A 27,177-nucleotide genomic window follows, 5' to 3' on the forward strand; every position below is an offset into this window, starting at 1 on the left:
GTAAAATATAAAATCTACAATATGTAGTAATTTTGTTACAATAAAATAAAGTATAAAGTAGAAATATGTAAAAATGTAAAAAGTATGAAGTGTATATATAAGTCTATAATAAACTGTATAGAGTAGATGGAATGTGTAATGTGTGCAGTGTGAAACAGCAGCAGTGTGTGTGGTCATGGAGTGTGAAATGAAATGATGAGCAGCAGTGGTATTGTCCATCTTTAAAGTTCAATAGTGGTCCTCATTTATATGTAAACAGAACGAGAAATGTGCAACATATATGTTCTGTGTGCTGCAGTTCTGTGTAAATGTTCAAATGTTCAGTCTGGTTGGTTTTTGTTGAGCTCCAACACATGTGTGAAGGAAACATAGCAAGTCCAATCAGTTGAGTCCTATGTGTAGTTCTGGTTAAGAGCCTGTACAGCCTGCGTGAAGAAGCTCCTCCTCAGTCTCTCTAGAGTTATCTCTACTACTAATTCATTTGTTTACAAAACAATATTATTAATGTGAATAAAAATGTATCAGTATGATTATACAGACCAAAAGACCAGTCTGTCTCCTTTATAGAAGATTTTAATAATATAAAACTCTTACTGATTTGCAGTTTGTGAGCGAGGTCTTTCTGCTTCATGTTCTTCAGGAGGTGTAGTGTGATCTTCAGCACACCCTCTCTAACACAGTCCAAATCCTCCTCCTCCTCCTCCTCCTTAGAGCATGCTGGGTAATCAGCACTAAGTAGATTCTTGAATCTGTTCAAGTTGTTTTTCAATAATGTGATAAATTTGTGCTCCAGCTCCTGATGAAAAACAAAATGAAATTTTTTTAAAAAAGAACGTTACATATTGTGATAACATGTGATTTTACTGTGCTGCTGAATTCTAGATTCTGATTGGTCAGAGGGTGTTGATGAACAGCAGCTTTGACATTAGTGCAGCTACAAATCACAGCTTTATATTAATGCTGTCTTCCTAATACGTCATTGTTTCTATAGTAACGGCTCATTCACAGAGACCTGTATGGTGGATTTACTACATAAACACTAAACAGTGTTCAGGCTGATGATTGATATTGTGAAGTTTCTTTAAGTACAGGTTTATTTAGCATGTATGGAAGGAGCCTCAGCATTAATGCTTTGTAACCATCAAAGTTAAAGCTGTGACTATTTTATTCCCACATGGGAAAGAGTTTATGACAGAGGAGTTTACACTTTGAGATAGAAACTATGAATTAAAGCAGATAATATTTGGATAACAAATATTTTGGATAACTGCGCATGATGTTAATCTACTTTTTAATTTTAAAAATAGCCCATAGCTAAATTATCAAAGAAAAGTAACAATGCCTTATGTAATATTTGACTGTTTACACTCTTACACACACATACAGTACACACACACACATACACCTTAAATATGGACTCCAGTGAATTTCTGCAGATGATTTTCGAGCTCTGTTTTGTGATTCTGTGGATAAACAAACACTGTAAACATTACATTTATAGCACCACACACTCACGACACAAATTCACTCAGTTGTATTTCTTAATGTTCCAGGTCTGTCAGATTTCTGTGCTGTTTCGTTATGATGCTGCACATTAATACTTTAGACCAGTTGTCCATTTTAATAGGAACATCTGATCATTGACACATCTTTGCAGTTATCTAATCAGCCGATCATGTTGCAGCAGTACAGTTCATAAAATCATGTAAATCAAGGTCAGAAGCTTCCGGGTAAAGCTCACACTGAACATCAGAACGAAGGAAATTTGTGATATCTGTAACTATAACTGTGACATGGTTGTTGGTACCAGAATGACCTATAAAAATATTTTAGAAACTTATGATCTCTTGGGATTTTCACACACAACAGTCTTTGCAGTAGATACAGAATGATCCAAAAACATAAAAAATTGAGCTCTCCAGGATAAATAATGTGGAGGCAGTGGAGACTGTGACAGTTGTAAAGATGAACTGATTAACTTCTGCTCAGTTTGAATAAAAGCCTGCAGCCAAACTGGCCCTTGATTAAAGACCTCTGCTCTACACTTTATAGTGAAACATGTAGTCAACAGAAATGACTGTTTTTCAGCTTGATCAGCCTCAATCGATCACTTTGGATGAACCCGATTCTGTGCGTGTGCACAAGCATCCGAGTGGCACAACAGAAACACTTTTTATGGCATTACAATATCAAAAGTTGTGCACATTAAAACCCTCTGATCGACCTTTTTCTCCAAACTCCGAGCAAATTAGTCTCAAACCCACACATTACACACACTTACACTTACAGGCTTACAGGTATTTGAGGAGGTAAAATGTTGCCATTTTTAATAACCCTACAGGTAGTACACTCTAAACTCTTCACACATCGGCATCCTGTGTGGCAGGAGTGAATTATTAGTGACGTTTGTTTAGAAATAATAATTATGGCAGACAGCCCTTGGTTTTAAGTTAGAAAACTAATATAAGGAACGGGCTACAGTACATTCATGTTCAATTCAGTTGTGAACCTGTTGAAGTCAAAAAACTTTTCAGTTATGACAACTTTTTGTCCAGTTTTTTTCAAGTCAAGTTCAAGGTCTTAAAATTGTGATGAAAACAAAACAAAACAAAAAACAATAAACATTAATTTAGGGTACTTATAAAATTGTGTTAAGAGTGTGTTGGAGTGGAAGAACTCAGGTGTTCTGCACAGAGCCCTGACTGAACTCAACCCAAGTATGAGGAAGTCTAACCTGGACATTCTTGAAGATGATTGACAGCTGAAGGATTAAGTAAACTGATTCACTACACTTTATAGTTAAAAAACTGTTAATCTGTTTATAACAGACAAACTAAATCACTGCTGCTAATCATGATGATGATGATGATGATGATGATGATATTTTAATTTTAATATAAAATTGAACTTTCAGGAGTCCATTTTATTTTACATAAGACAATCAATGAACAAATTTACATCAAATTTTTTAGTGAATGAAAAAACTACCTTTCATGAGTGACTGTTCCCTCTTTAAAGTCGAGTGGGGGTGTCATTGAGTGGTCGCTCTTAAAGGACACACAGCTGGATACAGGAGACCTTGGCCTTATCTCAGTTCCACTAAAAAGAAAAGAGAAATGTCTTAGCATGTTTATCTTCTAAAGTCTCTAAATTTAACATACATTCTGCATCTGATGTTTATGTAAATCATGGTAACTGGTCCTGGTTCTGGTCACACAGAATTTCTTACTAGGTGTGTTTTTTTTTTCTTTTTTTCCTAAATTGCTAATCTAAACTACTTACCTTTTCATCTCTCCCAGCTCCTCTTCTAGACTCTTTTCAGACGTCATTTTCTCACACTCCGCTGACATTATTTTAGAAAGTGAAACTTCTTATAGCATAAATTTAGGTTAATCCTGGAGAGTAAAAAATCAGAGATTAGGAAATTACTGATATAAACATCCAATTCCTTTAAAGTATCATGTAAATACGGATGTTCACTCTCTCCAACAGCCTGATGGAGCTCAAATGATATTTTTACGTTTAATTTATGCTTTATATGTTAAATATAAAGATCAAGATTCTTTGTTAATATGAGTAAATGCAAAAATATATACTGTAGGTACAAACTGCAAGAGAATAAAACACTTCAGAAAGAGTCACATTTACTCGATAGAACTTCTTAAGGAAATGAAAGCATCGTGTTTCTATCACATGAAGGTTTAACAGTCAAAACAGAAACATAAAAAAAAAATCATTATGAGGAGTTCTTAGAACTTTTGTTGAATTCTATGTTGAATTTTTTAGAATGAATATTAATGTGATTCTCACTTTAACAAATAACAACTGTAAACTTTAGACATCTGTAAGAAACACCACAGGACACACACACACACACACACACACACACCTATTTATTTCCCTCAGGTTTAGTTACTGCATTAACACTGTGTTATCCACATTTTTTATAGTAAAGTGTGTAATGTTTAGACAGAATTTATCTTCATTCAGTAAATAATCCTAACACTCACACATTACAGATTTATGTTCATGTACTCACTGTTATTTTTCTCAGCAAATAACTTCATGTTTTTCTCGCCACAAAAACGACCTTCAGACTTTCACTTTGAACTAGTCTCCTCCTCTCTCTCTCTCTCTCTCTCTCTCAGACACGTGATGACACTATGTCAGTATAGTGCAGAGGACTGCAGACATGTTTCTGACTCTATACCCAACCGGATCCAACAGGTTTCCTAATATTACTGACATTTTATGGCACCACAGGAGCCCTTGGAAAACCATTTGCATTGCTATACAGTGATTTATGTGTTGTGTCCCAACACAATATCAACACTAACCACCACATATTGACACCAGAGTTTTCAGCACAAGGCAGGATTTCATCAAAACAGTACGGTACAAGTACAAGTAACATTTTGGTATTTACTTTCTACGGGTCCTGTGAGGGGACACATGCACAGTACCTGTAATCACTCCTTGGCTAACTGTTTCTCTCCAGGTTTAGTACCGCAAAAAAGCAGTAAGCAGTAATTTAGAAACTTACTCTAGAATTGTCAAGCAACGATAACAACTCAGATAGTAAGGTGATATTCACACAGCATTGTCTAACAAAAGCCATTCCTAACATTAACAAAGTTTGCTTAACAAAATCCATGAAAATATAAATGCTTGAGTTACTCACATGTCAGCACTGAAGTAAGCCCTAAACAGATTTTCACAAACTCGACAGCCTGCTAAGGATAAACTTCATGCATTGCTTCTGGTAGTACAACCTTTATAAATAAAATACTGTTAAAAAAATAAAGAAAAAGGTTTAAATTATCGTTCAGTTTGTTGATGCAGATGCCAATAATCGCAGAGTTGAAGACGAAGGACTTCCTTTTCCTTCAGAAAAAAAGCCTTATAAATACATAATGACTTTTGCAACAAGGTACTTCGATAGAACAGTAATGAACAGTAATGAGATTTGATCAGCTTTGCACTTCAGTTTTCAAACAAATACTGAAATGTATCGTTATTTTAAACATTAGCAAATAGGACTAGACCACAATGCATTGCAAAATACAGAAGATAACCATATTAAATAAATACAGAGGACTGCTGTTAAAAAGTGCAAAATATTTCCCAGAATACATTGCTTTCTACAGCACATTACTCCTTTAATGAAAAACAGTAGGGTGATTCCATCTCAAATCAGTGGGTTCCACCACATGATCACAGATAAATAGGGGTACCCCTTTTCGACCCCCCACAACCCAAGGTCTGCATGTATATATGTTACTCAAAAAAATAGGGGTTACTTCACATGACCTTATCTTGAAAATAAATAAAAACCTGGGGTGTGTTATGACCTGTTTTATAGAAATCATCAAAAATTAACTGTTTTATGATTTGATACACATTTTATATACAGAGAATGTACATGGATCTACACAATAGGCCTTATCTACCAGTACACTCTAAAAAACGCTGGGTTGTTTTTTCTACCCAAGCGCTGGGTTTCCTCTGTTGGGTCATTTTTCTGGGTTATTTACAGAGAGTAGGGTAGTTTTTGTGTAACCCAGCTGCTGGGTTAAAGTTTGCTTGGCTCCTCCCCCAAAGTTCACCGGTGGATTCAGAGGCTGTCAATCAAAGCTTCGCGTCTCCCTTGAGCTCCCACACCGCTGATGACGGTTCATTTAAGGGAAAATGACGTTAAATACAAGGTCTGTATACACATGTTCACTCACCTAAGTCACATATGACTGAAAAATTATTACTATATGTGAGATTTATTACTGTTACCGTGTTAAGGTTACACTTAAACTTTCAGGCTGGTCTGAGGTAAGATAATTTAGCTGACAATAGCTGCTAGTTAGCCAAAGAACCCCACCTGTGTGTGAAAGAAACGGCTAAGATGTCTGAGCTTTTTAGCTTTCTCTGTAGAATGTTTGCAGGGTGACGAAACTGTAACTGTAGTATTAGCATGACGCTAGCATTTAGTTAACAATAGAACTTTATTTATCTCACTGTTTAAGACAATAAAATGCTGGGGTGTTACAAAACACTGACCCTCTCACAAATATACCAACCTGCTAACCTCCCGTTTTTCACTAGTTAGTAATTTACTCCGCGGTCAAAAGTCGCCCGCGTTTCTCCCGAGTTATAACAATATTTTACACCTTTCCCCCTTTGGCAAGTAGTATGCAAATATGACTGCTGCATGTAAGCTAACCAGGTAGCCCTCTTTAACCAAAGTTGCTTGTGACTCAGACTAAATTAACTATCAGTCAGCTGTACACTAGATAACTACTAGATGGAAGTATTAATATTTGGGTGATTGTAATGTGCCAGTATGACCCCAGCTATGACAATGCTCTATGACAATAATCTTCTCGGCAATTAGCTTAAAATCAACGCAGACCACAAGATCAACTAGTCTGACTAATATATATGAGCTTTAAAGCCAATGTTTTAAAAGCCATGCTTATTTTGCATTTTTTTTTTTGGTAGTAGCTGTTTCCATGTTTTTGTTTCAGGTTACCTATACCCTAGCTTTGTCATTTTTTTTATTTAGTATAAATCCTATTACACATTAAATTGATAGTCTTGTTCAGTTTAATCTTTGTTATTCAACCAATTTTTACCTTTTTTTCATTTCTTTCTAAGGTTGGCACCAACATGGTGGAATACCTCCAGCAGGCTGAAAGGTCAAGGCCGTACCCCTACTGTACATCCTGACGTTGGGAGATGATGACCAGCGCTGCTCTCAGGCATTCGTCATTCTGGTGGGACAGGCTCTGGAGCAATGCACACTACTTGGGGCGGTTGATGTGTGCTTCAAGGCATTTTATATTTTTGACATTAACTATTTAAAGTAGTGTGCACCTGTATAGGACTTTTTTTAATGTTGCTATGAAATAGCGAGGCCTACTTGAAAAGTCATAGACAGTGTTTGTATGTTAATACAGAACCAGGGCTGGATAGTTTTGTTCTGCAGAAAAGATATCTAATGTCACAAAGAGATCCTGCTCTGTAGAAGCTGCCTCAGCCTATTTGTGTTTTTACTCCATTCTGCCCTTGTGAGTAATAGTATGGTAATGATGTCGCTGTTGATTATCTGTTCTTGTGCTTTTGAAAAATAAATGTTTTTTCTATGAACATTTAATAGGATGTTGTTTATTGCATATATGTATGGTTTGCAAAACTTTTAAGTTTTTTTTTTGTTGTAATAAACCAGTATATCAAAGTAATTTAACTGTTTAATAGACGTGGGTATTTTTTTTGTTTTACAGATTAACTGTAAAACATGAAAATAATAATAACCTATTTGTGAGTTAGAATTACTGTAACTCAACATTCCAGTTAAAATGAACCAACATCTGGGTAGAACATTTAACCAATTTATGTGGTAGAATTAACCCAGCATTATAGTTAAATATGACCCAGCATTTGGGTTGAATATTTAACCCATTTTGCTGGGTTAAAAAAATAACCCATTTTGCTGGGTTAAATTAACCCAGCATTTAGTTAGTCCAATAGTTACCCAGCAGCTGGGTTAAAAACAACCCAGATTGGGTTGTTTTTAACCCAGCATTTTTTAGGGTGTAAATGTGTCATTTTATGGTGGTAAATGTAAGATACATAAGTGTAAGGTTCATACTGATCAGAAAGTTGAATTATCTCCAACCAACTCCATGAGTGACCTCGCACTCAAAGAATCATCTTCTTTTTCTTGGTACTAATTAAGTGCAGCAAAACAAAAGCAGGTGAGTGTGTTTCATTTATGTTAATTTATTAACTGAAGCTTTCCAATGTAGTTTGTTATCTTAATCACAATCTGATTACAAAGACTTGATGGCAAAGCTTGTCTGTTCTTTGGATTCTCGTGACTATATGTTGCACAGGTGAGAGCAGTGCCCCCCTAAATAAAAACTATCTGATTATCTTGATTAGGGCAGGGCAAAATGGCCAAAATCATTTATCACGATATATATTTAAAAATTTGCGATAATGATATAACTGACAATATGACTGACACGAGACAAAGCAGCTGTTTGTATGTGCATTAAAGCTATATAAAATTTTTACAGTGCAAATGCAAATTTCACACCACTAAAGTTGCACCATTTTTACAAACCAATTCTGGTTTATCTGTTTCATTCAACGATCCGCTTTCGCCCTTCTTATTCTCCGCCGCCGCCGCCATGCTTTTTCCGCCATAAGCGTTTGGAAACAAAGGCACTGCACATGCGTGTTTTACCCATATTCTATCGCGATATTTCATTTTCTTATCATTGCCTAACATTGTACCGGTATTACCGTGAAAGGTATAATATGGCCCAGCCCTAATCTTGATGGTATATTTGAAAATGCTGATTTGGACCCAGATGACATTGTTCAGTTCAAGCAGTGGATTTCATTATGAGACTTTGTGTAAAATGTGACTCCTGCACAGCTCATCACAATACAGCCAAGGCCCAAGCTGCTTATTTGAAAGAACTGAAAGAGAAACTTCCCATTGGAAAGGAGGCTGTTATGCTCATGGATTTTGCCGAATGCTATTTTTCATTTGTCAGGATGCTGTTCAAAGTTTTCATTGGGATACATCCCAGGTGATTCTGCATCCCTTCGTGGTTTACTACACCCTAAAAAATGGGTTGTTTTTAACCCAGCTGCTGGGTAACTATTGGACTAACTAAATGCTGCGTTAATTTAACCCAGCAAAATGGGTTATTTTTTTAACCCAGCAAAATGGGTTAAATGTTCAACCCAAATACTGGGTCATATTTAACTATAATGCTGGGTTAATTCTACCACATAAATTGGTTAAATGTTCTACCCAGATGTTGGTTCATTTTAACTGGAATGTTGAGTTACAGTAATTCTAACTCACAAATAGGTTATTATTATTTTCATGTTTTACAGTTAATCTGTAAAACAAAAAAACTACCCACGTCTATTAAACAGTTAAATTACTTTGATATACTGGTTTATTACAACAACAAAAAAAAACTTAAAAGTTTTGCAAACCATACATATATGCAATAAACAACATCCTATTAAATGTTCATAGAAAAAACATTTATTTTTCAAAAGCACAAGAGCAGATAATCAACAGTGACATCATTACTATACTATTACTCACAAGGGCAGAATGGAGTAAAAACACAAATAGGCTGAGGCAGCTTCTACAGAGCAGGATCTCTTTGTGACATTAGATATCTTTTCTGCAGAACAAAACTATCCAGCCCTGGTTCCGTTTTAACATACAAACACTGTCTATGACTTTTCAAGTAGGCCTTGCTATTTCATAGCAACATTACAAAAAGTCCTATACAGGAGCACACTACTTTGGAATATATATAAATATAAAATGCTTTGAAGCACACATCAACCGCTCCAAGTAGTGTGCATTGCTCCAGAGCCTGTCCCACCAGAATGACGAATGCCTGAGAGCAGCGCTGGTCATCATCTCCCAACGTCAGGATGTACAGTAGGGGTACGGCCTAGACCCTTCAGCCTGCTGGAGGTATTTCACCACGTTGGTGCCAACCTTAGAAAGAAATGAAAGAAAGTTAAAAATTTGTTAAATAACAAAGATTAAAATGAATAAGACTATCAATTTAATGTGTAATAGGATTTATACTAAATTAAAAAAATGACAAAGCTAGGGTGTAGGTAACCTGAAACAAAAACATGAAGACAGCTACTACCAAACAGTCTGTACAGCTGACTGATAGTTAATTTAGTCTGAGTTACAAGCAACTTTGGTTAAAGAGGGCTACCTGGTTAGCTTACATGCAGCAGTCATATTTACATACATCCCAAAGGGGGAAAGGTGTAAAATATTGTTATAACTCGGGAGAAACGCGGGCGACTTTTGACCGCGGAGTAAATTACTAGCTAGTGAAAAACGGGAGGTTAGCAGGTGTGTATATTTGTGAGAGGGTCAGTGTTTTGTAACACCCCAGCATTTTATTGTCTCAAACAGTGAGATTAATAAAGTTCTAATGTTAATGTGGTTGCTAACTAAATGCTAGCGTCATGCTAATACTACAGTTACAGTTTCGTCACCCTGCAAACATTCTACAGAGAAAGATAAAAAGCTCAGACATCTTATCCGTTTCTTTTACACACAGGTGGGGTTCTTTGGCTAACTATAGCAGCTATTGTCAGCTAAATTATCTTACCTCAGACCAGCCTGAAAGTTTAAATGTTACCTTAACACGGTAACAGTAATAAATCTTATATATAGTAATAGTTTTTCAGTCATATGTGACTTAGGTGAGTGAACATGTGTATACAGACCTTGTATTTAACATCATTTTCCCTTAAATGAACCGTCATCAGCGGTGTGGATGCTGAAGAGAGACACGAAGCTCTGATTGACAGCCGCTGAATCCACCGGTGACCTTTGGAGGAGGAGCCAAGCAAACTTCAACCCAGCAGCTGGGTTACACAAAAACTACCCAACTCTCTGTAAATAACCCAGAAAAATGACCCAACAGCGGCAACCGAGCGCTTGGGTAGAAAAAACAACCCAGCGTTTTTTAGAGTGTAACTTTTACTTTGAAAGGAGCAGTTTTTTTTTGAGTATGCATTAAGTATTCTACAAATATTGCAGTACATTTCTGTGTGTCAAATCATAAAATGTTGCAAAACCTGGACAATTAGTTTTTGATGATTTCTATAAAACAGGGAATAACACACCTCTGGTTTTTATTTATTTTCAAGATAAGGTGATGTGAAGTAACCCCTATTTTTTTGAGTAACATATATACATGCAGACCTTGGGTTCTGGGGGGTCGAAAAGGGGTATCCCCAAAAAATGTTTTTTTAGAAATATCTCCATAACCACAGCAGATAGCCAAATATATATATATATATATATATATATATATATATATATATATATATCTGAATAGCAGAATCTGAATCTACATAGAAAATTACATAAATATACCCAGTTTCATCTCCATATGACATATAGCAAGAGAGTTATCAAGGAAAAGAGGATTTCAAAAAGGGGCATGGCATGTCTTGAAGCACTTTGAGGCCAAAAATTAATATGGCTGCCATTTTTTAACAAGTGGGAGTTGGGACAAAAAAATTGAGGGGGTTTATTTTCATGGCAACACCAACAATTGGTGAAAAAATCAGCAAAATCTGAAAAGTGATGGTGGAAAATTTCTCTTTCATTGGTTGATTTGAGATGGAATTACTCAGTACATTACTGTCAGATTGTGGAGTTTTTTTATCAGCAATTTTTTACAGTGTATGTACAATGTACAGGGGTACAAGCATGGAAGGTATGGAAGCATCCGGTCCCGAACCAGCAGGCTGAAGGACAGCTTCTATCATCAGGCCATCAGACTGCTGAACACTGACCATTAGGTCTCCATAGACACTACACACTGTCACTTTATAGTCACTAAGCCACTTTATGCACTCCATACTGCACATAATTGCCTTTTTGCACAACATTCATTGCGGCATTCCTTATACATTTATACACAAGTAGACACAAAATAAAATATCCTTAATCCAGATTTTGATGATTTCTTAACATTTTAAAATTTTTATTTGAGGGGGCGCTGATGATCAGAATCTCATATAAAATGGATCCATAGACAGAAAAAAAGAAAGAAAGGAAGGAAGAAAAGGTCTATTTTTACCTGAACCTGGATTTTGGCAGCCTGAATTTGTGAGGTTTCAAAATAATGATGTTATTTCTAACAATTAATTGCTGTTTGGAATTTATTTAAGTACTAAACATACAGTCAGCCTCTTGTCCATGTCTCTCCTCGCACAGTCTGATTAGGAGGAAAATATATTAGTAAAATTATTTAGTCAGTTATCTTAACTATCCTATATACAGTAACATTAACATTTATCAGCTACAGGATAACTTTACTGTCCTCAATACCTTCATACCGACATCAAGTATCTTATTACACACATTATGTCGTTATTTAACTCTGTAAATTAGTCATTTAAACTGATTATAAATGTCCTACTTGTTTTATAAAGCTGAGGGGGAAAAACTTCTATACTTCTCTGCCAGAAAATTAATTAAAACACCAGAATCTCTCAATTACTTTCACAATTCGTGTGAAAAACTAAGATTTATTTTTCTCTCTTCTCTATACTTTAACTGAATATTACCTGATTAAGTGAAGAAATAAATGACTAGAATAGACACTTTTTCCTCTATCGCTGCTCCAGCGCGTGAGCTCAGAGTCTGTGGAAGATGCTAACGATGCTAAAGCCTGAGGTAAATCAACACCGGTCGCGCGCTAACGGCGGGAATGTCTCGGGAAGTCATCATGCGCGCGCTAACCGCGGTGTGTCAAAAAGCTGCAGAAACACTTCATGTAGGGTCACACTGCTGTCTGTGTGGGGGTGGGAGGGGGGGTGTAGGGCACAGTGCGGATTGGGACAAAGCCTTTCAAAAACTATCCTCTCGTTTCCAAACGCTGTGATCAAAAATGTCCAGAAATTCTGGGATGTGAAAAGAGAGAGAGAGAGACAGAGAGAGAGAGAGAGAGAGATCAGTCGACTACTCACATTAAATTCATAATCAAACGAATTAATTAATCAATCCTCCTGAATATTTTTATTAGCCTCAGAATTATTAAATAATATAAAGACATTTTCATACCTGCCAACTCTCTCACATTGAGTGTGAGACTCACGCAGTCACTCGAGGCTCCGCCCCTTTTCTCTCTCCAAGTGAAGAGAAATAATACTGACGTAATCCTGTTGAAATTAACACACATTTACAGCTGTGTGAAGGCAGCAATCACACGAAAAAGACGGGATAATAACTGAATCAGTCATAATGATGTACAGATCAACTATATAGTAAAATATACTATATTAAAATAAACTATTTATATTATATTATAATATTTTGAATTTTCATTCCCAGGGTTAGTTTTCTGGATTATCTGTTCATAAAGACTTTATCCACTTCTCACACCCAATCACAGTCTATCGGCAATTTGGGAACATTAATCAGCCATCCAATTTTGCTGGATTACCTTTTGTTTTGATTACAATAATTCCATTCAGAATCACATTAATTTCTCTTCAAGATCTTGTATTAATAATGTGAGAGTCAGACCGCTGCGTAAAGCCCTCTCCATCCCAAAGATTCTCAATGGGGTTAAGGTCTAGACTCTGGTAAACTAAATTGTAAGTATTTCAAATAGCATGGAAGGAGAGCATCCTGAATTATATAAAAGTTCTTAGTGTAGCCAGATCAACGTATCTCTCCACTCTTATAGAAAATACCAAAAATAATCCTAGATTTTTATTTAACACCGTAGCCAAATTATCTAGAAATAAGAACACTTTTTTAATAATAAAATTGTAAATATCAGGCATGAAATTGAGGCTTCAAAACCGGACAATGCAATTGATGCAGATGTTAAAGGGGTCATACAGGCCTACATGCACTTTTTTAAGCTGTTTGGACTGAACTGTGTGTTAGGAGAGTGCGTACACAACCACTCTACAATGATAAAGAGCCGCCCAGTGATTTTTTTTTTGATTTATTAAAATAACATGCCCCTTCTGAAATCAGGCCAATCGCAAATGCCTGTCACTGTGACGCCACACCGACAGAGGCCGCTCCTACTATAGTTGATTGACACTGGTGTTTTAGCAAAGACCCGCCCCGAGTGAGAAGAAGCTGTCGGCCATTGTTTTTCGCCGCTGAAGCAAAATGTCGCCTAAGCGAGTGCGTTGTACAGTTGTTGGGTGTAATAGTGAACACAGCAGTCATCATTCACTACCGACATCTGAGCCGCTGAGGACGCAGTGGCTGAATTTAGTTTTTAAAGCTAACAACCCCGCCGAGCTACCTAAATGCATTCATGTTTGCGCTAATAATTTTTCACCAGACTGCTTTATAAATGCGGGTCAATATAAAGCTGGTTTTACTAGGAAGCAGCTCCTAAAAAATGGATCTGTACTAACGCTTCGTGTTCCTGCTTTATCTTCACCAGGCTCAGTGAGTAATTTGTTTTTCTATGAATCTTTGCAGATCACCTTTTTAATAATCACGATGAATGCGGAGTGTAAGTTAACTTATACTCTCATAGGATATGGTTATGGCTTCTTCTTTATGTACATCCGTCTCTATATAATCCCTAATCGCCCGTTTATAATAAACAATGCATTAAGGTGACTGTCTAGTTGCAAACTGGGTATCTAGTCGGAAAACTATATTATGCTTACCTTTGTAACGTTAGATGGTTCATAACGATGTCAGTCGAAGATTAAGAAGTCATGTAAACACATCAGTAAACACATCGCGTCCGTATCTCTCTTAGTAAGCTTCTCCGCTTTTGTTGTTGTTCGTCGCGGCAGCGTAACAGCCTGTTAATTCATGCCCGTGCAGTGATGAGAAAGACAAATCGAGTTGATTCATGTCCATGCTTTTAATTTCTGCGTTGTCACGTGATATTACAAACTTCCGCGTAGGTTCCGTACTTAAATCAAACCAAAAACTACTTAAGAAAACAGGCTCAGGCTCTATATTCCAGCGTTTTCCAGTTTGGACTGCATTACCCACAAAGCACTGCGTTGTGGGCAATGCTTTGTGGGTAATACAGTCCAAAGCATTGCCCGCACTGGACTACACTCCCGTGGCTATACCCCACTTGTGTTGTGAAGACACCCCCCCAGAACTGGGGGGGGGCGGGCTCAGGGGAGATCATAAGCATTTAAAGGAACATGTACTGAAATAGGTTGCTGAGAACAGAGCTAGTTTTTACCAGTTAAGAGTAGTGTTTTTTTACACAACCATTCAGAATTTTTATTAAATATATTACAAACTTTTCATTAGGACCCTAAAGATCATATTAACACTTAATGAAAAATGTTTCTGGATGACCCCTTTAAACTATTTGTGTCAGATCGGAATCTAGAATACTTTACTTAGCAGTTATTAAACCGATAATAAAGAAACCTGACCTCGACCCCTGTCAGCTGTCCAATTACAGGCCAATATCAAACCTCTCCTTCATCTCTAAGATTCTCGAAAAGATAGTTGCTTGTATTACTCGATCTCAGTGCAGCTTTTGACATCATTGATCATGGTATTCTTCTTCACAGATTAGAAAATGTAGTAGAAATTAAGGGTACAGCCCTCTCCTGGCTCAGATCCTATCTGACCGACCATTATCAGTATGTAGACTTAAATGGTGATTATTCTGCATGCTCTCTAGTGGAGTTTGGTGTTCCACAAGGTTTAGTTTTAGGCCCACTGCTTTTTTCCCCTATACATGCTTCCTCATAATCCATAAACATGGTATTCGTTTTCATTGTTATTCTGACGACACACAGTTATATGTTTCAGCAAAACCAGATGAGAAAAACCAGCTTACTAAAGTTGAGCAATATGTGCAGGACATAAGAGATTGGATGCTAATTAACTTTCTTCTGCTTAATCCTGATAAGACAGAAGTTCTAGTCATAGGACCGCATTCAGCCAGAAGTAAGATGTTAGATCACACTGTAACTTTAGATGGCCTTTCTGTTCCATCAAGTGCAACAGTAAAAGACCTTGGTGTGATTATAGATTCCAGCCTTTCATTTGAAGCACATGTAGATAATAATACCAGTATAGCATTCTTTCACCTCAGAAATATTGCCAGGATAAGAAATATACTGTCGCTAAACGATGCAGAAAAACTAGGTCATGCTTTTATCACCCCTAGGTTGGACTATTGTAATGCCTTACTGTCTGGTTGTTCAATTAGATGCATAAACAAACTTTAGCTAGTCCAGAATGCAGCAGCGAGAGTCCACACTAGAACCAGAAGTTACGAGCACATCACACCTACCTTATCTTCACTTCATTGGCTCTACGTGAAATTTCGCATTGATTGTAAAATACTACTCTTGACATATAAAGCATTAAATGGTCTTGCGATACAGTATCTGAGCGAACTGCTAGTGTCTTACGATCCGTCACGCCTACTTCGATCAAAGAATGCAGGCTGCTTGTCAATACCGCGTATTATGAAAACTACAGCTGGCGGCAGAGCTTTTTCTTACAAAGCCCCAAAATTATGGAATAGTCTTCCAAATATTGTTCGGGACTCAGACACAGTCTCAGTGTTTAAGTCCAGGCTAAAAACCTATTTATTTAATCAAGCATTTTTATAAATAGATTTGTCTTGGGTAAAGGGGCAGATCTGGGGGACTCATGGACGTAGAGTATTATGGTGAACTGGTATGTTTAGATGCTGTCTTCCCCACTCTCATTGATCACTCAGGTTTGTTGACGGTGAGGTGATTGTTTGCTTTACATCTCAGGGGGCCCTAATATCTGCCCTAATTTCTTCTTTAGTTATGCTATTATAGTTAGTCCTGCCGGAGTCTCTGCTTGCACTCTACACTAAATATACATTCACATTATACATTATGCGACTGCGACCATACCTAACCGTTATCACAGTGAGGTTGGGTTCCCTGTTGAGTCTGGTTCCTCTTAAGGTGTCTTCCTATTACCATCTCAGGGAGTTTTTCCTTGCCACTGTCGCCCGCGGCTTGCTCACCAGAAATGATCTGCTAATTTTAATTCATGCACACTCACATTCCATACAGACTTAAATAATTCTTTTGATTGTGTAAAGCTACTTTGCGACAATGACAATTGTTAAAACCGCTATACAAATAAAATTTTATTGAATTGAATAATGATGGGTCGTTTATGAACGATTCGTTCTTTTTGAACGAATCTTTAACGTGACCCAGAAGAACGAGTAATCTCAGAGAGTGATTCATTCATTTTCTTCTAGGCGAGCATGCGCAAATCACCGCGAAACCTCCGAAGGTTATGTACAGGAAACAGAATTGAACGATTCTCCTCAATGACTCTTCTACTCTGAGTCGTTTGTTCTTTTGTTACGTGACTCCCATAGACGCTATGCGGTGCAATAGATTAAAAAAAACGAACGACTCAGACTAGACGATATGAGAGGTGAGATACTAGTTCTGTTTATTATACTGTATGTCCTTCGCTGCATTGTAATATTGTCATTACTGGAACTATAGCAAAAATTTGTGTATGTAGACGTATTGGGGTCTTTTTAATGAACCGAGTCACTAAAATAATTCTAACTTCCCATCACTACTGGACTGTGGTGGCCAATCCATGTGTGAAAATGATGTCACATGACCCCTGAAGCATTCTTTCACAATTTGAGCCTAATGAATTTTGGCAACATCATTTTGGAATATGCCCCGTGCCATCAGGGAAGAAAAACTCCATAGATGTAATAACCTGGTCATTTACATTCTGCTGACTTCATTTTAGGCCTGAGCAACAGAAGTTTTCTTTGCTTGATGCAGGACAATTTTATGACTCTTCTAAAACAGAGCAAAATCTTTGCCATGACAGGCAAAAAAATATTTGCCAGGATATGTCTTCTGATATGTTGTTTTAAAAATAAGAAGCTCCTCACTGCACCACTTAGGGTTACATAACTTGTTGCAGTTGAACTGTATTAATCACTGCAGTAGTTATCCAATGGAAGACTCTTAACTATTTGCTCACTTACATCCACATCATTATTTATTTATTTGTTTATTTAGCAGTGTGTATTTACTGAAGAGTTCAAAACATAAATATTGTGCCCTTTTCAGAGGTCAAAAACATTTATTATATAAAAAATCATTAATAAAACAGATTAGAAGAGTGGAGAGAGTGGACAGCTTCCGATACCTTGGTGTTCACGTCATGCAGGAACTGTCATGGTCCTATCGCATCAACCATGGGGAAAAAGGCCACGCAGCGTCTCTACCACCTCAGCTGCTTGAAAGACTTCAGACTGCCTCCAGGGTGCTCAGGAACTTTTACTCCTGCACCATAGAGAGCATCCTGATGGAAAACATCACAACCTGGGTCGGGAACAGCACCATGCAGGACAGATGAACTCTACAGAGGGTGGAGCGATCAGCTGTGCGCATCATCTGCACGGAGCTCCTTGACCTACACTTCATCTACAGCAAGCGGCCAGGAAGTTCGTGAAGGACCTCGGCCCCCTAAATAATGGACTGTTCTCTCTGTTGCGGTGCAGGAAAGCATCTCCGCTCCCTGAAGGCCAACACAGAGAGACAGAGGAGGACCTTCTTCCTGCAGGCGTTGTTTCTCAGAACACCACACAAGACTAAACCATTGCACATTTGTGGAGATTTGGACACACCCTGGACATTTATGGACATTGCACAAAATAGTCAGACAGGGAATCTACAAATTCATACGTATTTGCACACTCCCTGGATATTTCTATTAATTAATTAATTAATTTTTGTTTCACAATTTTCTATATTTGTACAGCTAGATTTTCTATATTTGTTTTTTTATATTTTACATTTTGTTTATATCTTCGATAACTATATTTTCTATAGATTTCAAGATTCAAGATTTTTATTGCAATATATATATCTAGGTACAATGAAATTTTTATTTTGTGTTAGCCTTTCGAGAACAAGAAGGTAGAAGGGCAGTGAACAATTAAATTATAGCATATATAAACAATATAAACAAGAACGAACAACAACAAAAAGGAGAATAGAATTTTAAATTTAGAGTGTAAATAACCCGTAATACAGTTTAACAACTCTCTCCTAGTACACTGTGGTACGAGTAAACAATTAAAATTACAAAGTGAAGGTAAAGTGACGAGTGGATGATGTCATGTATGATATGTAAAGTGGTGCAGTTTCCTAATCTAGATAACATAGAGTTGTGCAAAATAGTCCACTGTAAAGTTCAGGGTACATTTGAGCAGGAGGGGTAGCCTTAGACATGTTACATCGGTGGAAGTGGGTGGTAGCCAAAGTGCTATATTTTATTTTTTATTTTATTCCATAGATTCTTATTGATAATCTTTTTTAAGGTCATGGGCGGTCGAATAAGCATTTCACTGCATATTGTGCTGTGTATTGACAAATAAATGTGTATGTGACAAATAACATGGTATAGATTTTTTTTTATTTTGTGAGGCGAACAAAATCTAATCTTTTAGACTCTACTGCCCCTGTTGAAGTTTAGTCTTGTATAATTTGTGTGGCTCATTATTGCACCTCATTATCTGCTAGACTGAACAAACTCAGTCATTGATCTCAATACTAGTATAAAGTTACAATTAAATACAAATACAGTTAATTTTAGAAAAATGTGCTCTTAGTGATCACGTGTCAATTTATATCTTTTATTCAGTAGGAAAAACGTTTATTACTACGGAAGCTCATTGCATTCACAAAAGAAAAAAAATCACAGGACTTATGTCATAATTATGACTTAATATCTCATAATTATGACTTACTATCTCATAATTATGAGATCCTGATCTCATAATTATGACTTACTAACTCATAATTATGAGATAGTAAGTCATAATTATGACTTATTATCTCATAATTATGAGATAATATCTCATAATTATGAGATAATATCTCATAATTATGAGATCCTGATCTCATAATTATGACTTACTATCTCATAATTATGAGATCCTAATACTGGTATGATACTGGTATTAATGTCATTGGGTAATTTGGATGATATTATCATTAGTATGTCAACACTGCACAGGTATCTAAAGTGCTTACGACTGTTTAGGAAGAAAAGCACATTCTGTCCTTCTCGAAGTGGCTGTCTTCATTCAGGAGCAGCTAAACCTGTAACGATGTGGGTCTTACGAGGGGCAGAACAACGCATAAATACTCTGCAATATTCTAAACGGGCATGTCCGCAGAAAAGAAAGACAAACAGACAGAAAAGTGTGCTGTTTAGAGACACAGGCAATGCCCCAGCCTCTCCCTGTCTGAGACACCGGCGAGAGAGAGAGAGAGAGAGGGAGCGGCACGCATCAGTCCAGCGCGCGCACTCAGGTTTAGTACAGTATGAAAGTACAAAAAAAGACACACACCCCCCCCCCCCTCTCTCTCTCTCTTATAAATCCTCGGTAAGGGCAAACGTTTTATTAGTTTCCCAAGCACCGTCCGTTCTTGCGTAGACGGCTGGGCTCTGTTCATTTTGTGTTTTCAGTTTTAATTTTGTTTCCTTTTAAGTTCCTAATTAATAATCCCCCGCTCTGTCCAAACGATAAGGTCTTCCCGTGTGTATCATAAGCACTCTCACAACAACTCATATTTCACTGACCTCCTCTAAAGACCTATGTTAGGGCTCTTATACACATCATAACATTTCGTGGTGCGGCTCTCAATACCGCCCCACGTAACAAAACCGATATGAAATGCTTTATGGATACAAAATTATGCATTTGAAATGCATCCAAGCTGGCTTTATGGTATCTCAGAGAATCATCTGGCACCTATTAAAAATTCTGGATCCTCGTTTACGAGCAAAATGATGCAGTAACTTTCGTTTCTGATGTCATGCGCTAAAATGCCCCCTTCTCCTTATCTCATAATTATGAGATAGTAAGTCATAATTATGAGATATTATCTCATAATTATGAGATAATAAGTCATAATTATGTGATCAGGATCTCTTATTATCTTATAATTATGAGATAATATCTCATAATTATGACTTCCTATCTCATAAATATGAGATCAGGATCTCATAATTATGAGTATCTCATAATTATGAGATACTAAGTCATAATTATGAGTTAGTAAGTCATATTTATGAGATCAGGATCTCATAATTATGAGATATTAAGTCATAATTATGACATAATTCCTGAGATTTTTTTTTCTTTTGTGAATGCAATGCGCTTCCGTTTATTACTGAGGTTTCTGAAAACATTTATAAAGTTTGACCCCAGCAGCACTGACAAATATCAGGTGAACAGTCTTAACAGTCTGTATATTTTGTGTCTAAAAGCTTATTTTTGTGAAATTGGCCCATTTAGTATAATAGTGAAGAGTTGATGGTAAACAACTGGCCATCACGCGCTTAAAGAATGAGAGATACGAGTGCAGGTAAAATAGATTTTATTTAACACTTTACTTAAACAAACAAGTTGAACACAGATATATCAAGAACAGAAGTCAAACAATGGGCAAAGGTCTGTGATTTGCAGCAGGTGTAACCTGGGCTAGGCAGAGTTCAGAATCAAAAGCTTACACAGAAAGCAATCAAAGAATAAAGGCCTAGTGTACTGGATAATATCACAGGAGTGTATACTTTACTACTATCAGTCCTAACTCCAGTTGGGAAAATCCCCTGCAGATTTTGTAAGTTTGCCCACTTAGACAGATATAAGAAATATAGAAGAATATATTATATATAAGAAATAAAGAGTCTATAGTTTTTATCATAGGTTAATTTAAAAGATATCAACCAAAAATAAAGAAAAATCAAGATAATTGATTTGCATTTTAATGCGTAAAATTACTATTTAATTCCCAAGACTGGAATTATACAGTAGACTCTTCATTTCTCTGTAAGTGGGCAAACTAAATTTTCAGGAGATCAAATCATTTTCCCCCACTCTATAGCGTGGCTTAAACATTAGGGTAATAAACTTTGTGTAAAACTATATAAATAACATAAAAGAAAAAACAATAAATTAGTTGAGCTTACCATACCAAAGCATTTATATTGTGTTTTTTTTTTAGGTTAACAGTATTATCTATATATTTTATTGTTATTGAAGCTTTATAATTTCTTGATGTTTCTACATTTTTTATCATGTCAATTTAATAATTCTTGTTCCTGATTCTTGGTTGCTAGTGGAAATTGTCTGCTTGAAGATGGTTGTGTTAGATATCAAGATTGGAGCTTTGAAGCTTCTCTCCATACCCGTCTCATATCTCACCGTCAAACGGGTGATATTTAATTTATTGTCCATGCCGTAAGTGGACGTGTTGATGTGATGTCACTTGTTGAAGACAGGGGTAAATTTGAAGTTTTAGCTGACATGAGAACTTCCTGTCTCCCGTCTTCCTCACTGAGAGCTGATCAACATCCAGATATTGTTCAAAACTTTTGCATTTTAAAAGCTGTAGACAGACATATCGATTAATTACAGTAAATCTAGTGTGAAAGCCAAAAACCTAGGCACGGACAGGACCAATAATATTATATGTTACTTTGATCTTGGAATAAGACATAATATCATACTTGAGTTACTGCTTTTGTAACATGGATACACCATCAGCACCAAAGGTACCAGTAAAAGAGCAAGATCTTCCAAATTTGAAGATGTTTATATTCAGTGTAAGCATTAATATATCAGTAACTCACCTCAACGTCTCCAGTGTGTACTTTTTATCCTCCTTTATTTCAGAGAGCAGCTTCACTCCCTGTTCTCCTAAATGATTACCGCGCAGATCGAGCTCTCTCAGGTGTGATTTTTTCCTCAGAGCTTCAGCAAGAGTGACACAGCCTTCTTCTGTAATGCTGCAGTTACGTAAGCTGCAAGAGAAAAAGACATTTGACTTTGTTGCTGTATTAATCCAATGATTTAATACTCACTATGGGTGTCTAAGTGTCTTTCTGAGTTCAGTTTCTTCTATAGATCAAGTGTTTTATTTGTCTTGTGACACAACAACTGACTTATTTACTGACCTCACAGGTTCAACAGGCAGGTCACAAAAAAACTAAGATACATATTTTTAAGAGATACCAAATCAAAAACTCCCCTTAATAAATTGAATTTGACGCTCGGATCATACAAAATATTATCTGGCTATTTTACTTAAATATATAAAATAGTTATATATTAGTATGACTCAATTATTTAATATTAACTTTAAGTTATATTAGGTTTTTAGCCCTGTTTCTGCAATTATAATTACTCCAAATGTTAATTTTATGTGTTAACACATAATTTATGATTAATTTTTGTGTGTGTCAAAATGTTAACAGTTAACACACAGTACATGTAATGACTGGGAGAAGATCCTGTTGAGTACTTGATTCGGTTGAATAAAGCAGTGGATGAAACTTTAAGGAGACTTGGAAGAATAAACCATGTCAAGAAGCATCCATGATGTTTGTGAAGTATTGCTGCAGTATTCTTTGTCAAAGCCCAAGAAAAATGGCCTGCACAGTAGATTAAAAAATGGCATGATTGGTATCAGACAAAGCTGAAAATAAGCTAATGTCGAGTGTCAAGTGTCATATTGCTACAAAGCACATTACTGCTCACTTTCAGTCCCATGAAAGTGATGAAGTGAATGTTGGCCCTCCAAAAGATCCAGTTAAATGTAACAGAAACAGCACTGCACTCACTGTACAGAATGAGGACAAATGCAAGAGAACTTTGATTAGTCTTCTCGATCGTGCCCTGTCACAAAATGTCCCAATACCATCTCACCAGTTCCAAGGCAAGTTCTATAAAGTATGCAGATCTTATGACCACGCTACTGGTCGAAGAAACATTATTATTATTATTTTTCTGCTACCAGTCTGGGAATAGTAAGAGGGACTGCACAAGTGACAGGTCCAGACCTGGCCCTACACCTTTCAGGTGCTCATCGAGTTTAAACTAGATGACTCATGTTTGGAAAGGGGACACAGGGGCACAACTAAAGAACCCCTAGAAAGTATTGATTTTAACTGGTTTTATTAGAATGTATGTGCACAGCCACCCGGCTGGGACAAAGGCAATTTGAGGCATTTGACAAAATGTTCTATGCGGTCAGTGTAAATAATGTGTTTTCAATAAAGGGGATGCTTGATACAGGCTTCATGCCTTCCACCTTAAGTGACAAGGCAGAAAAGAGGATGTTAGGTGAAAATGTATTGCCTACACCCACACTGCTTCAACAGAAAGTCATCTTAGTAGTATGTGGGGGTAAAGTTACAAGTATGTAAGAAGTTAAACTGTAAATTTATGTAAAGAGCTGCCAAGTACCTGTTCTTGTTGTACCCGGCCAACGGGATGATCTAATCATTAGCATGAATGTGATCAAATTCCTTTCACATCGCAAGACTGGATTTGAGAATTTTTTAGATGTCATGGCTAACACATGTTGATGGAAAGGCTTAGACTTCCCAGGCAAGGTAGGAACCAATCACTTTCAAGAGAAATTGCAAATTGGCAGATGTATTCCCATGTGTTGCTGTGGAGGATTTTTAACTTTTGCATGGGCTAAATCAAGCTGAAGTGTTCGGTTAATAGATCAGCGACCATTCAGACGTTATCGTAAAGTACCACCTGCACACTACCAAAAGGTGGCAGGTTTTGTCCCAGATAAAAGAACAAGGGATAATAAAGAAGTCTGGGTTAGGATTATGCAAACTCCATGCACACAGAAACGGGAATCAAGCCTGGCCGGGAATCAAAACGAAGAATACAGTACGTCTTGAGTCGATGCTTAATGATTGGCAAAGACTCAGCTATACAGACATCTAAATGAAGTTCATTCCACCACTTACAGTAGGTGCCAGAACAGGATGCACGTCTTCCTGATCCTTTAAAGAGATGGTGGGATCTTGAAGTATTTTAACCAAAGCTTGTCACAGATATCTTAAAGATTACACAGATTTGACTATGATGGGGCAGCGATGGCTCAGTGTGTGGCCTTAGGAAAGAAAAGCTGCCATGTTAATGCTTTAAAACCATTAAATAATCCACATTTCTTGCAAGTGTCAACCCATTAGTTTACCCAGTCGTAATATATATGCAAAAAATGTTTCAATAATTGGACCTATTAAAGTTTTGATGTAGTGACACATTTCAGCACCTGCAAAGTCCCACATTAGATTAAAAAAATAAAAAAAACAAGCGGTTACCTAAGGATCTCCAGTTTACAGTGTGGGCTCATCAACCCAAGAGAAAGCATTTTGACTCCTGAATTCTGCAGTTTGTTGTCACTGAGGTCCAGTTCTCGAAGACACGAACAGTCTGAATTGAGAGTGTTTGCCAGAACTTCACCACTTTTCTCTGTGAGTTTACAACCACACAGCCTGTAACAAAATTAATTAATAAATAAAATTAAGCAACACATTTTATTTGATCAACTTTCTACTCAATCGACTTAATGTAGTGAAACATTTTAGCCCCAGAAAGGCCCAAAATATAGTTAAACCTTGGATTGGGAGCACAATTCGTAATCCACAGCACTTGTACATCAAAGCAAATTTCTCCAGAGAAAATAATGGAAACTAGATAACTGTTCCACAACCCAAAAATATTCATATAAAAATAGTTAATACAAAATATAAAGTAAAAATAAAACAAATTAACCTGTACTTTACCTTGAATAAAATTGTGACTTGTATGAGTGAGATGAGAGAGGAGAAGAGAAGGGTGGCTACTGTGTAGGATGACTTTTACATGAACACGCACACACACACACACACACACACACACACACACACACACACACACACACACATATATATACACACACTAACGGAATCACTGCTCTCTGACACAGAGTCTCTGTCTGCAAACTGGAATCTTTTTCTTTTTTTGCGACTTTAACAAGAAACCTCTCTAATGATACTTTCTTTTTCTCCATTTGTAGATTTTGCGGAAATGTAACGTTGCATCGTCATTAAACATATTAATCTTCCACACTGCTACAGCCTTTTTAACCATTTTGGTCTTCCTGAGGGCTGTTGTTGCGGTACATTTACTATAGAACAGTCACCACATTGGACACAAAATAAAAAAAAAAAATTGTCTTAGTTGTAACCATGCTCGGCAGATGACGCATATACTGACTGCTCGTATTTCAAGACCTTGCTCGTTTTATCTAGTTAAAATGTATAAAACTTCTTGCTTGTTTTGCAAAACACTCACAGACCAAGTTAATCAAAATCCAAGGTTTTACTGTAATACAAAATATATCTGCAGCACCGTCTTTAACTGTTTTGAGTTGATAAACATAAGAAAAATAATACATTTTTACCTGAGGATCTCCAGTTTACAGTGTGGGTTCATCAATCCAGTAGAAAGCCCTTTGACTCCTGAATCCTGCAGTTCGTTATCACTGAGGTCCAGCTCTCTCATAAATGAATACTCTGAGTTGAGAGCTTTTACTAGAACGTCACCGCTTTTCTCTGTGAGATTACAACCACGGAGTCTGTAACAAAATAATAAGCAACACATCTCCTTAAATGTTTAAATTTAAAGTCACATGAAACTTTATTTTAAAACAATTTTCCATATTAAGTAAAATCATTTTGCTTGATTGCATTTAATATAAAACATTCATACACCTTTCTTTCATTAAGAAAAAAAAACGAAACGCAAATATGCAGATGGTGTCACATTTATCCTGTTAAACAGTGACACTCTTGTTTTCAGTTTAGTAAAGGTAAAATGACTGTGACTTATTTAAATAGTCTAAATGAGGTATAAAATATTTGTAATACAGTGTAACCTTGGATTGCGAGCATAATTGGTTCCAGAAGTGTGCTTGAACATCAAAAAAACCTCATATATCAAAACACTTGTATATCAAAGTGAATTTCCCCATAAAAAATAATGAAAACTCAGACAATTTGTTTCACAACCCAAAAATATTCATATAAAATGCTTTATCTTCGAAAAATACAGAGCTACATACAGTTCTGTAACTTATGCCTTTATTGACAACAACAGAAAGGCATGAAATAGTTACAACAACTAATGACACACATGCTGTCTGCTTCCCGCATTCAGGTGCTTTGTTCTACGCTCTATTTGAACATGAAAATCTTTACCATCATTACTACTATCTAGTGGATAGGTGAGTTTATTGTTTATCTGTACACTAGATGGCAGTAGTGATGGTAATGGTAAGGATTGGCATGTTTAAAAAGAGTGGAGAACAAAGCAGGTGAACGCAGGAAACAGAGAGCATGTGTGTCATTAGTTTTTGACAGAATTACTGCAAAAGAATCCTAGCTTAAGTGATCGAGACCAACGAGAGGAGAAGAAGATGCAGGGGGGAAGGAGGCTGCTGTGTAGGACACACTCTGTCTGAGCACACACACATACAAACACAAAATAAAAGATGCTTTAGAGAAAAATCATTGGCTCAGTTGTGATCATGTTACTCTCTGCATCAAAACAAGAAGCGCATGCGAGCCACATTATACTCAATGATATTTGGTACTTGTAACTCAAGACTCAGCTGTTTATATCTTGATAAACTTCATCTTGAGGAACGCTTGCAAACCAGGTTACTCACAATCCGAGATTCCACTGTACCGAGATTGCAATGACAATAAAGAATATTCTATTTTATTCTAACAAATTC

General features: G+C 36.7%; 2 protein-coding genes across 2 annotated transcripts in view; both read right to left on the reverse strand.

The window, feature by feature from the left end:
* Positions 1-4,101, reverse strand: part of LOC128527605 (NACHT, LRR and PYD domains-containing protein 3-like) — a 30,658-nt gene extending 26,557 nt beyond the window's left edge. Inside the window, exons 1-5 of the mRNA XM_053500070.1 lie at positions 4,040-4,101; positions 3,283-3,395; positions 2,989-3,099; positions 1,406-1,463; positions 595-796 (exon numbers count right to left, since the gene is read on the reverse strand). Coding sequence (XP_053356045.1) covers positions 595-796; positions 1,406-1,463; positions 2,989-3,099; positions 3,283-3,350 — 439 coding nt within the window. The 5' untranslated portion in view covers positions 3,351-3,395; positions 4,040-4,101. The remainder of the gene's footprint in view (positions 1-594; positions 797-1,405; positions 1,464-2,988; positions 3,100-3,282; positions 3,396-4,039) is intronic.
* Positions 1-27,177, reverse strand: part of LOC128527607 (NLR family CARD domain-containing protein 3-like) — a 96,469-nt gene that overhangs the window by 62,982 nt on the left and 6,310 nt on the right. The window contains exons 7-8 of the mRNA XM_053500071.1: positions 25,843-26,016; positions 24,719-24,892 (exon numbers count right to left, since the gene is read on the reverse strand). Coding sequence (XP_053356046.1) covers positions 24,719-24,892; positions 25,843-26,016 — 348 coding nt within the window. The remainder of the gene's footprint in view (positions 1-24,718; positions 24,893-25,842; positions 26,017-27,177) is intronic.

Source organism: Clarias gariepinus, chromosome 7 (assembly GCF_024256425.1).
Source record: "Clarias gariepinus isolate MV-2021 ecotype Netherlands chromosome 7, CGAR_prim_01v2, whole genome shotgun sequence".
NCBI classification, from domain to species: Eukaryota; Metazoa; Chordata; class Actinopteri; order Siluriformes; family Clariidae; genus Clarias; species Clarias gariepinus.